The sequence below is a fragment of the Bactrocera tryoni genome, chromosome 3 (genome assembly GCF_016617805.1).
Source record: "Bactrocera tryoni isolate S06 chromosome 3, CSIRO_BtryS06_freeze2, whole genome shotgun sequence".
Lineage (NCBI taxonomy): Eukaryota > Metazoa > Arthropoda > Insecta > Diptera > Tephritidae > Bactrocera > Bactrocera tryoni.
Genome location: NC_052501.1, coordinates 80979558 through 80992467, shown reverse-complemented (window position 1 = coordinate 80992467; position 12910 = coordinate 80979558). Strand labels below are relative to the sequence as shown.

The following is a 12910-nucleotide window of genomic DNA, read 5'->3' as shown; positions in this document are numbered from 1 at the left end:
TCATAAGCCATTTTAATAAAATATATAAATTTGACTATCGGAATTAGCATGTTATTTCCAAAATATATTGTACGTGATTTCGTAAGTTATACCTAGAATAAGTACGGCCACTCCAATCTAAGACATTTTCTGAATGAATTTCTTTTTAAACTTAATTCGCACATTGAACTTGAGATATCGTTTTAATGCGCATGTGCCGTTATGTGTATTTCTCAATGAAAATTGTTTTTGCCATGGAAGCGAAAATATATCTGTATACAATATATAAAACCAATTGCTTGGAACACGAAATAATGATTTTGTAAATAATTTGCTAAGAAAATTTAAATATATTTACAAAAAAATATATTACCTCTTTCAAAACCATCGTGAATTTTAAAATCACTGTGAATTATTGCTTTAACTTTTTGTTTTCTTTCATTGTCGTATTTTTCGCCTTTACCTGTTTGACAATTCGGGTGTCAATTTCGACTTTCAATGCAGCCAACTTAACAGCAACAATTTCTTTTCGTTCGGTGTGCGTACGTTTGATGACTTAAGGCGGTCGGAACTTTCAGAAAAAGTGCAAATTTTGTGTTTAAAATATGGCTAAAAAGAAAAGTGAGGAGTACGGTGCCGATGGCAATGATGGAGATTATGAAGAGGAGCCAAATTTCGAAGATCCGGAGGGCTATGTTGACGACATTCCCGACGATGGTAAGTGCCAGCGCAGCACCACTGCGGCTCTGCTTTGAGTGATTTTGCACGCCAAACACCGTACATGCAACATAACCTCAAAAGGGGCAAAAATGCAAAGAAAATTGAATAATTATACCGTTTGTGCAAAAATTTACTCAATAATGTTGTTTATATTGTTTTTTACTTAACTTCCAGAGCTGTTAGCCAACATGTTGGCACAGCGTCCTTTGGAGACAGATGGTGTTGAAAGCGTTGTTGTTGTGGACAACATACCAAAAGTAGAACCATCCCGTTTGGAGAAATTGAAATCTGTTATTCAGAAATTATTTTCACACTGCGGTGAAATCGTAAATGTCGTCTTCCCGGTTGATGAGGAGGGTAAAACAAAGGGTTATGCATTTATGGAATACAAAAACGGTAGTATGGCTGAAGAGGCCGTTAAATCACTTAACAATCATCGCCTTGATAAAAATCATACCTTCTCCGTTAATTTGTTTACTGATTTTCAGAAGTAAGTATTTCTTGCGTTATTAATGTAAATATTAATAATATTACAACATTATTTATGTAGGTATGAAAACATACCTGAAAAGTGGGAACCACCAACTCAACAACCTTTCAAAGTCCAGAACGATTTATACAATTTCATCAACGATCCGGATGCTTATGATCAATATAGCGTAGCCGCTGAAACTGCACCCAACTCCGTACAAGTATCGTTTTGGCAGAACACTCTACCTGAGCCCAATGAATTGGAGTCTCGCGAACGCTTCACTGATACTTTTGTGAAATGGTCGCCACTCGGTACATATGTGGTAACATTTCACAAACCCGGTGTGGCCATTTGGGGTGGTAGTAGCTTCCAAAAGATTCAGAAATTCCCGCATGCAAACACACAGTTCGTGGAGTTTTCACCTTGTGAAAACTATCTAGTTACCTATGGACCAACACCTACCGGCCAGAAGGTTATTATTTGGGATATACGTACCGGTGTTGAAAAGCGCTCTTTCGTCGCTGATGGCATGTCCGTCTTATCGATGTTCCGCTGGTCGCATGACGACAAATACGTTGCACGTATGGGCGATAATTCAATCCACATCTACGAAACACCCTCGTTTTACCTGCTCGACCTTAAGTCAATTAAGATACCTGGCATACGTGGCTTCTCGTGGTCGCCAACCGACAACGTAATTGCCTACTGGGTAGAAGAACAAAATCAAATTCCTGCGCGTGTGACACTTATGGAGATTCCAAAGAAACGCGAAATACGTAACAAAAATCTTTTCCATGTAGCCGACTGCAAATTGCACTGGCAGAAATCAGGTGATTATCTATGCGTCAAAGTGGATCGCTACTCGAAATTGAAGAAAGATAAAAAGGAGCTCGATGTGAAATTCCTCGGTATGTTCTACAATTTCGAAATATTCCACATGCGCGAAAAAGAAGTCCCCGTAGATTCAGTGGAAATTCGCGAATTGATTCTTGCTTTCGCATGGGAGCCTGTCGGCAATAAGTTTTCGATTATACATGGTGAGCAAAGCAATGCGAATGTCAGCTTCTACGAGATGAACAAAGGTGTGAAACCAACACTTGTGAAGAAATTGGAGAAGAAGTCATGCACGCACTTGTTCTGGTCGCCACGCGGCCAATTCATTGTTATGGCAAATCTTTCTATGGGCACTTTTGAATTTGTTGACACAAATAATGACTTCATTATCACTGCATCGCCCGATCATTTCCGCGCATCCGAAGTTGAATGGGACCCAACCGGCCGTTATGTTGTGACTGGCGTCTCAGCGTGGAAGGTTAAAGAAGATACAGGCTTCAACATGTACACCTTCCAAGGTCGTATCATAAGACGTACCATCTTGAAAAACTTCGTACAATTTTTATGGCGTCCACGTCCGCCCACATTGTTGTCGGAAGCACAACAGAAGGAAATCAAGAAAAATTTGAAGAAATACTACCCAATATTCGAGCAGAAGGATCGTCTACGTTTGACACGTGCATCCAAAGAATTGCTCGAGAAACGCTCACAATTGCGTGAACAATTCATGGAGTACCGCAACAAACGCATTGCCGAATGGAAGGAACAAAAGAGCCGACGCCTACAGCTCAGAAATCGTAAGTGTCAAAAATGCAAAAATTTAAGCTTTTTTTTATCCATTTATTGGAACAAATTGTTTCTCTTGCAGATTTTGATACTGATAATTTGGATACAGAGGAAGTTGATGAGGAAATCGTTGAATTTTTAGTCAAGGAAGAAGTAACTGTGCTCGAGTAGTCGAACAACAGTTGTGCCGTTTTCCATTAAAGCCTACGCCTTTGCTGACAGTGCGCGCACAAAGGCGTAGCTATCAACTTACAAAAACAAGAACAACATACATAAATATAAACATTGTATTTAAGCTAAAAATTATAAAATACAATATTTATTCAAGAAAATTGGTTGATCAAACAGAAACAGAAGCAAAACAAGTCAACAAGGAGTTCCAAGCAGAGCACTCAACACTCTATGCTCTTTTTTTTTTAATAAGTATTTTTTACTTAGATTTCTTTCAAACGCATTTGGCATACCAACACGAAACGCTTCACGCGCAACTGACGCATCTGTAACTGCGTCCGATTTACTTTTAAATAAAATATTCAATACTAGACTTATTCAAAATTTAAATTGTATTTTTCTCAAATTAAAATTAGCTAACCGTAAAGCAAACAAATAACTGCACAACCGCTTATAACCCTACTCTCTCTAACCATTGTTTTGCAAAGTATTTTTTTTACAATATATAGCCTTTGGAATTCATTCTAACTAAATATACACATTTTGTTATTTTATTCTAGCTTTGTAATTAATTTTAATTGAGTACGTAGCAAGCGTACGTACCCATACATACATACATAGTACATATACATACATACATATAGAAAGTCGTTTGCTTACAAAAATGTTAACAAATGTGGTTAATGTCTCTACTGGTAGTTATGCTGTACTCATTATGCTGATTTTTAACAAAATTAAATATAAATTTGCATTATATTTGTATGCCATAAGCAAAAGAAAAACGAAAACAAACAACAAAATTGCGAATGTTTCATTTAGTATGCAAATGGCGTGAAGAAACTCAAGTCAAGGAGATCAAGTTTTTGTTATTTTATGGGAGGAAAGTGTGCGGGCTTTTCACTTTTAGTGCAAAAAACAAATTTTTTAACGCTTGCAGGTGTCATTTATTTGCTTATATACACAGTTATGTAGACTAAAATGAAATAGGTTGGTCAAAGCATGGAGAAAAGTGCTCAGCTGATGTGTTGTTGTATTTTTAATATATTAATAGGAAAAATTCTTACAGTAGGTGAGGTCACTGTGATTATTTTCAAAGTACAGAGCCGCAAAAAAATCCTTAAGTCGCTAGCCAGCTGCCGGAGGAGATAAAAAACATTGTTATCAACTTAAAAGGCAATTGGCCGATCGAGAGCGACCCTTGCGCAGCTTCGTTCTGTATACGGTAGCAGATTAAGTAGGAGTTTAATTATCCAGAATAGAGCCCGAGATATCAGACATCCACCGAACGACATTAAAACCTTCATCGACTGTCTTTCAGTGAATGTCGTACTTGCAGATGAATAGCTTGAGTTGTCTTACGAATCTGGATATTGTAGCAGGCTGAACTGCTACCTATCCGAAATCGACACCAACATTCCCAATATGCATATGCCCTGCATACAATGAGTCGCCGCATACCACTAACCACCTCTCTGCAAGCCCAATGAATCCATTCATCTTACACTCCTCTCCATATGGTTCGATCCCGTCGAAACAGCATTTTTCCATGGTCCTCCGTTAGATGATTTCGGTTACAATTACAATTTCTTCTGCTACGCAAACAAAAAATTCGCAATTCCGGACTGAGTTCCATTAGTTTCGCGAAAGCTCAGTTTACTATAAGATATGATAGTCCTGCTAACCAAGACCTCACCTTTAACTACAAATCTACAATATACACAAAATGCTTTCCATTTCTTTGAACCCTAAATCCTGTCTCGTTCACTAACCATATTTTTCTAATCCAACTCTTTTAAATCAGGATCCAGGAACCTGAATTTACCGTAATAAGTATGTCAAAAATCTAAATTGCTGCTAAGCAGTGCTCGAATAGCAGTTACCAATGTTGAGCTAACCGCGATAAAAGTCGTTTTTGAAGACTATTGCATCGGTAATTGCCCTTGGTCTGCTTGTTTTTATAGCACTACCTATCACGATAAGTGCACACGAACCGTTCGTACTTTCAACCCTGTCACTACCTGTGTTTAGTTGTACCATTAGGTTGCCTAGGAAACCTAATAAGCCGCACAAACTCATTACCAAAAGCAGACAAACACAAATCGAAGCATTCTGGTGACTTTCACGTGTAGCAAATCAAATTTTATAAAAAAAATAAGAAATAGATAATAATGAGTGGTCGTCTCACACAAACCGGAAAGAAGAAATCCAAAGAAAATCGTCGGAAGAGCTCTAAACCAGTGAACCGTACCAAAACCAAACGTTGCAAGTCACGACCAACTCGCGAATACCAGGAAAATGAGCGCGAGGTACAAGCTTTATTGGAGAACACAAGTCTGTCTATCGATAACAGTCCACAGAGTCATCGAAAAGATGAGCTAACGTTGAGTCTGGATTTTTTTTGTCGCACCAGCGAGGAAGAACTCCCAACAGCCGGGAGCTCTGCGCAACATAAGAAGCTACTGAAGAGCGAAAATATTGAAGAAACTAGTTTAGACAATGGCAGCGAGAGGACTGAAGAGGACGACGAGCAGCAGGAAGAGTTTACAACTGCTGACGAGGAAGATGAGAATGCGTCTGAGGGCAGCGAACAAACTGTTTCACCGACCTCCACACAGCAACGCGAGCAAACCGCTTCCACCTACATACAAGTCGATGAAGATGATGTGGTCGTGCAACGGATTGAGTGTGAAAAGTTCATACCAGACGCAAGTTTGCTTTTCAAGCCACAGGCGAAACTCACGTCGGAAGTCGCCTTGGCTGTCAGTAGTCTTGAGAATCTGGATAGTAGAGGAAAGCCGCAAGCACTAAGTGCCAATATCTGTCGTATGCTGAATCGGCATCAAGCAGAGCAGCGTGCGAGAGATGAACCCATCTCTAAAGCAGTTGTGGAACAACTAAAGCTTACCAATTCAACGTGGTCGTCATATACGAAGGATCGTACACTTTACCGCAGCTTTTGCGCACATAAATTTCATCCGGTATTTTGTGTACCGACACGTCAACCGGACGAGATACCCACAAGGAAATTTGTGCGCATCTACATGAAGGAGCTGCTCTTCACAGCTCATCCGCATTTGTTGGAGGAACATCGACTCTCTAACGCCTTGGAAGAACTCCATGAGAATTATGTGCAGCGGCAACAGCAACGTATTTGTGAAAAGCTGCGCGCACAACTGCAGACCGAGCGTCGCGTGGTCAATGAGCTGTTGCTGCGTGAGTCAAGGAACAGCGCCGAACAGGAGTCGGCGCGTACAATTGAGCGACGAGCGCGACAACTGGAAAATCAGTTGCTGAACGTGCGTGCGCTACGCAACAGGCTTTATGAGGAGGAGGCGCATTCCAAGCAGCTGCTCAAAGAAATACTAGACACTTGGAAGCGTCTCAAGCAACTACGTAAGACACAAGATTACCAATGTACGCGTTTCAAACTGCGCATTCACGTGGAGTATGCGGCAAATACGGCCGCGGAAGCACAACGCTGGGCTGAGCGCTTCAGGACTGACTTGAATGAAATTTACCGCGAGGAGTTGGAGATTTATTATCGCGCCAAACGTCTGTGGAAGGCGCGCGATCGCAAGGCGGGTATAACCGAGCTGCCAATTAAGCCACGTAAACCGGATATCACACAGCTGTCGACGGAATTGCGCGCCAAGTTAGCCGAGTGTCTGGGTGCGCAAGGCGAACCGAAGATCAATGTACAACTACATCGTGTATGTGAGGGCGAGTTTTACAACCTGCCCGGTTTGAAACGACTAAAAAGTTTCTACATGAAAATTTACTTCGATGGCGAGTTTGTGAGCGCGACGCGCAGTTATCGCATCGAACCCGATTTACGTATACCGATGAACGAGGTATTTGGCATCTTTTTGGAGCGGCGCGTGCCAAAGGATATAAGAGTAACGGTAAATGTAATTATGTATACAACCACTTTTGTATTTTTCAACACGTTGCTCTCACCAGCTCTACGAAAAATTCCGTCTGCACTCAGCGCGCAAAGTCGTCGATATAGCGGTGCCTATACCGCACGCGCTGCACACGGCCGACACCGAGCAGCAACGCATATGCTTTACAGCGCAAAAATCATTAAACGTCAGTGGGCGTCTCACCATACGCTTTCAATGTGAGGAACAAGTGGACTTGAGCGCACACTGGTATGTGCCAACTGCCGCCAACACCAGTCCCACCGGCTCGCTGCAAAGCTCACCCACGAGTCAAGCAATTGCGCGAGAGCCCCTTGCCGAAAAATTATTAGCGCAATTGGATGACAATGCACAGCACGCTGATGACGACGAAATAGCAAGTGAGTCGGCTGAACCCGATAAACCGGCAGCGACGTCATTTAACACGTGTACCTTCGAAGAGGACTTGTTGCATTTTTGCCCTATCGAAGATTTGAAGCATAACCGACGCTTTAAGCTGCTGCGCTCACGTTACTTGAAAAATGATCCGCGCACGCGCGATTTGCGCTTTATTCCAGCGCTTGACAATGAGCTCGAATTCGATTGGTCCGATAAGGAGGAGGCGGTCATTGAAGCGGGCGATTGGATGGATCCGATAGATTTGCATAAGCATGAGGGCAAAAAGTATCTGAAGCAACTGTACGAAGCGTTACGTAGCCAGTGTGCGCGTTTGAGCATTGCTGCGGCCAGCGCCGAAGAGTTGCTGATCGGCGATGTGCCTGCCAGTTGGAGGTGTGTAGCGAGTGTAACGCTCTATATAAGTTAGAAATAATTATACTTTGTTGTTGTTGGTTTTGTTGTTATAGCAACAGAATGCTGTCCCACGACCAAGGATTGTCAACTCGTCAGATTTCTGTCGCTACAACAACAATAATTATACTTTCTTAACGCTGGCCACAGCACATTCTTTCAGGTTTTAAGTTTGATCTTCAATCCCAGACGTACATTGAGCGCGCCACCCACTCCGTCAACTACGTCACGTGCGCACGTACTGGATATGGATGCTAGTGAAAACTACAAGATTGTTCTGAATATCGTACGCGCTACCGGCATACCAGTGCGTATACCAAGCACGACGGATAACGAGAGTAAGGAACGCAGCAATGAGAGCCCGAACATGTTCGTGACGCAGCGTAAGTTTTGAGTACCCAACAGTATTCAGAGTTCTACCACAAATGTTCCAAATTTTTCAGTTTATAAATACTCCAACGTGCGTCCGTTCATAGTACTAAGTTACAGAGATAAATTTTGTCGCTCGCTAACCGTAGAGGGCTCAAATCCGACATGGAATGAGCAACTCATCTTGCAGTTCAGGTATTTCAGCACACGGCAAAAAATCAATAAACATGTTCAACGTTTTGGGTACTAACTTTTCTTGCGTTTAGTGGCAGCTTGACGGATCTGCGCGACGATCTCAAAATCTCACTCTTCGACGAAGTGATCGAGAATCATCTTAACGATGAACTCAGCGTGCGCAGCATGGATATTTATCAGCGCGTGCAAACTAATTGGCTGGGTGAATACCGGTTTCCCTTGCACACACTGCTCTCACAACAAAAGGTGCGTGCATGGTCCGGGTTGACTGATCCAGAAACCAATTTCTTCCAACTAGTCACTTTGTTTTAACTTTCAGCTTGATGGCGTAATCGAGTTGAAGACACCCAAAGTGCTGCTTGGCTACAAACAACCAACTCTGGAGCACATAACCGCACAAGCTGACGTGAATATATCTATTGAACAATTTCCGGAAATAAAAGAAACGGTGCGCCTTTGGTTCTACATGAGCATTGAGCCGCACGTGACACTGCCACACATCAATACCGCTAGCTTGGAATGTGCCGAATTGAAGGACGTGCGACAGCAGCTGCTACAGTGGTCGCTGCAAGCGCAAGAGCTGCATCCCGCACGTTATATTGAACCGTTAGTTTGCACGGCAGAGGGTAAACGCGTTTGTTTAACGCGTCTCTTGGAACCGGTGCCACTGCCGTTGGAATTGAACGAACAGAAGTTCGAATTGGCTTGCCGTTTCGTCGCACTCTTGAATGTATTGAAGACCTACGACCCGTGCATGCGCTTCGATGGCATTTGGCTAAATAACCAATGTGTGTTGGATACCAATTGGTGTACGTTGAAGGATCTTGGCGTTTTGTTGTGTAATTTTCTCCTCGGCATTGGTGTTAATTGTTGGCTCGTGCTCGGTCATGCCACAGCGTATGGCGAGTGTGCTTTTGTTCTGTATAGAAGTGATGAAGGTGAACTCATGCTTATCGATCCTCAGACGGGCAAACGTTCCGGCACAAGGGATGTCTTCTGTCCGCTCTACAAGATATGCATGGTGGTGGCGCAGGACAATGTGAGTATTATCTGATCAAAGAGTCGTGCAAAATTTTCTAGCAATATCGTTACAGTTATACGCCAACATTCAATCTGAAACGCGTGTCACAATGACGAATTTCAATTTGAACGACACATCCTGTTGGCTGCCCGCCTTCACGAAACGCAATCCTGCCCCGTTGGGCGGTGTACAAAAACTGGATTACACTTACCAGCTCGCCTTCAATACATTCGAGCTGAGACGCAACATTGAGCGAAAGATAATGAAGAAAATCAATTCGTGGCGCGCTATGCGTAAGACCATTTGGAATCGGTAATTGTAAAGCAAATTATTGTGAAAATTTTAAATGTTTGACGTTAAAATATTTCATAACAGCGCCTTTCAGCCACGCCTGCAAAGCATTCTTCAAGACTTAGAACAACTAAGTATTTCCGATAATGGATCGTACACCGAAGCTAAGTACACCGAGCAAGTAGCGGCTGAATTTCCAAACTATAAGGTAACTGAAAACCAGGACATGCTTATGAAAGAAAAGCTTGAGACCAGTGTTGTGGGTTTCAATTTAGATTAGGTCATCTTAGTGGTCCAACAAACATTCATAGGTTAAGTTAATTTAGTCTAGTTCAGTTTTAGTACTCACCGATGCAAACGGGGTTAGATCGCCGAAAAACCAGCCCTTGTCCGAATGAAATCCGGGTGAATAACGGTGCGTAGAATCGGCTGTCGTGGGAATTGAGTTCAGTTTTATTCTTTAGCGCTGCCAGTTGAAGTAGCGTTACGTAATCCATAAGGAGTTGTCATCCTTTAGGCGAAGCTCAACAGGTTATGTAGTCTCACTAATGATATCTCTTCCAGTGTCTCCTGCCGTGAAACCCCAAGTGATTGAAGCGTTGCCGTGCTGTTGCTGGACGAGTGCAAAAGAGACACTCCATTCTTGGTGCCTTGCTCTTGACATTTCCTGCAGCCTTTTCGGTCTGTCAGCCCCATTTTGCAGACGTGCGCCGCCTATCATGTTCCTATACCCCCTTCTATTGAGTGCCAGTGGCAACTTTTTGATCTACCGCTTTACACATGACTTTTGCTGTTTTGCACCTCAGTGTCATTTCGACCTTGCTTTCCGTGTTCCTGTACAGATGGTCGTATAGACAATATATGCTTTTACCAATGCGACTCGCGTTTTCGGATAACAGAGTCGTACGCCTCTCTTGGCCGTCTAGTCCAGTATTTCATTACCCTTGCCTTCGTAAAAAAATGTAAAGACTTAGAGATCGTCATAGATGAATAACTTTATGATTGCTTTCTATCTGTACCTGCTCATTGGGTTTGGCCCTTTGTGGTGATTCGTGGTGGCTGTGGTTTAAACCTAAAATTCAATCCAGTCTAGAGTCGCACTGCGGTCGGGTGCCGGACCAAAGGAACGGCAGAGGTTTTAGATTGGCCTCGAACCCGGCCAAGGTGGAAAAGGAGTCACTTTCACATAGACCAATTGGAAAGAAAAATACGTGCAAAAAGAATTTATTATTTGTAATGTTCTGTGCTTTTTAAAGCACCGTGAGGTTAGGCCGACTTCGGCAGGTACTCACTTAAACGATTGTTGTACCTGGAAACGGAAATGGAACTGGAAATTTTTAAAAAAGCTTTCACAAATTTCCCGTCATCCAAACGAGCTTAAGCTAAAATTCGAATTTTCAAATATTCTTACAAAGAGTTCTTCTAGGGAATTGGATTTTTGTACAATGTTTTTAACACTTCGACAAAGTTTTATGCGATCTCTAGGTGCCCCAGGCTATTTTACTTTGCAACAATTACATTTAAGCTTATTTAATATTGGCATAACTCCTTATATAATACTTTTATGCATATTTTCAGATCTATGGCTTTGCACTTAACTTTCCCTATACAAATCTCACATCGATTTCTGAACGCATAAAGTCCACTGGCATACATTTAAATTCGGATAAGCGTGTTGAGTTTTGCTTGGCGACGCATATACACATCTATCCAAATGATGTGCTCTCTGTGTGGATATTTCTGATATCATTGATACCTAACGGGTTTAATTAAGGGTTAAGGGAGCTTCATTGAAACATTTAATGTGCGTAAATATTATCTATGTATGTAAAGCATTTGTTTTCAATAATAACTCTATTAATTTTAAGCACACAATTGTTACTAAATTATATCAGAAATGAGTTCGCAAAAATCGCTTGTATCCTACATTATCTATAAAAAAAATGATTTCTCATTGCAGCCGATAAGGCCTTCGCCATAAAAATGATTCAGGGAACACCTTAGGCTGACATAATCATACAAACATAGCACCATACCTATGTAAGACAAACGTGTGCACATATTCTTATATAATAATAAATATATATAAAACTAGGTACACATATGTATATATACATTCATAAAAGTTATGCTATAAACTATATGAGCCACCTTGATCTATCGATAACGCCGCTGGCATGGTTTTGTCTTTATTTTCTTTTATTAAAAAAACGATGCGCACCAGAAGCCGGTAATCGAGGTACACGTGCACTTATAGAAAGAATTTCGATAAGTTCAGGAGTTGTTTTTCGCAATGTAGTTAATAAACAATTGACAGTTGGTTTCTAAAAGGGCGCGTGCTAACAACACACTAAATTAACGCTTTGTTACAAAATTCTAAACACTTGACGGGACGGGAATATAAGGCACTAAAGCAGTACGAAATTTAGTGAAAATAGCTGACAAGGCAAACTCCACAAATTTTATTTATACACTAATTAAGCGGCAGCGAAATCGAAAATCGTTATTTTCCTGCGCTTAACTAACGTGATTTTAAAGAGCTTCGTAATTAAAAAAAAAACTTCGTAATGTTTTCAAAAACACAAAATATTTTTCAGACAACGTTGAATTATATCAAATGGCTTTTTATGCTCTACGAACTGAATACGCAAATTTCGATTTGTGAGCCTTGGGAGCGTGTGTTTTCGCGTAAGTTGAAAATGGCTGAGAAAAAAAGCTGACATCTTTATAAAGTATCAGACTAAAATATACATATTTAAAAAATTTCAAAAAAAGAATTTAAGTTTTAGCATTAATCGGAGAGTTTAATTTCAGTAATTAATTTGCATGTTGATTGAATGATAGCTATTTTTTGCAGCACTAATAAGTTGTTTGCGCAGTGAATGATATTACATTTATTGCGTCCCATAAACTCGCAGAAATGTTTATATACATATATATTTATTTATTTTGTTGGCACCTACTGAATAATAAAATTTTTGTTTCACACAAAACGGCTTTTTATTACTTCGATAGCGCTTTGCAAATATCGAAGATTATCCACAGACAACTAATAACCATTAAGAGACCATAAAATAAGTATTGATAAGCAGAGTTTTTACATATGTAAATAGGATAATATTTCGATATTCAACTTTACTAAATAAAATAAAATATAATATTCTATATTTCTAGATATTTTACTACTGTTTGGTGCCACGATTCTTGTATATACCGTTAGTTATATACCTAACATATCAAAAGCACTACTAATGTTTCTCCTAAATGGCCACTGGCACCAAGATTCAACAACAAACAGCTTACAAACGGAAAGATTTACCTAGCAATTAGTTATGAATATGAATTAGAATTTTAGGTAAAATA

At 40.8% G+C, this 12910-nt stretch overlaps 2 protein-coding genes across 5 annotated transcripts; both read left to right on the top strand.

Annotated features, from left to right (window-relative positions):
* Window positions 1-496: 496 nt before the first annotated feature.
* On the top strand, window positions 497-3516 carry LOC120770359 (eukaryotic translation initiation factor 3 subunit B). The gene is made up of 4 exons (XM_040097770.1): window positions 497-696; window positions 874-1189; window positions 1250-2802; window positions 2874-3516. The coding sequence occupies exons 1-4, from the start codon at window positions 585-587 to the stop codon at window positions 2960-2962; spliced, it is 2070 nt and encodes a 689-aa protein (XP_039953704.1). The 5' UTR covers window positions 497-584; the 3' UTR covers window positions 2963-3516.
* Window positions 3517-3561: 45 nt separating this feature from the next.
* On the top strand, window positions 3562-12810 carry LOC120770358 (coiled-coil and C2 domain-containing protein 2A). Of its 4 annotated transcripts, none has more exons than XR_005704930.1 (10): window positions 3562-6864; window positions 6923-7653; window positions 7822-8054; window positions 8115-8235; window positions 8307-8481; window positions 8555-9274; window positions 9330-9568; window positions 9632-9755; window positions 11126-11370; window positions 12722-12789. XR_005704930.1 is itself a non-coding variant. In XM_040097768.1 (10 exons), exons 1-9 carry the CDS (start codon window positions 5131-5133, stop codon window positions 11318-11320), a joined length of 4272 nt encoding a protein of 1423 aa, XP_039953702.1. In that variant the 5' UTR covers window positions 3562-5130; the 3' UTR covers window positions 11321-11351; window positions 12722-12810. The 4 variants fall into 4 exon arrangements, 3 of the variants coding, with proteins under 3 accessions (XP_039953702.1, XP_039953703.1, XP_039953701.1); XM_040097768.1 differs by having other exon boundaries at window positions 11126-11351; window positions 12722-12810; XM_040097769.1 differs by lacking the exon at window positions 12722-12789 and adding an exon at window positions 11508-12096 and having other exon boundaries at window positions 11126-11351.
* Window positions 12811-12910: the final 100 nt, after the last annotated feature.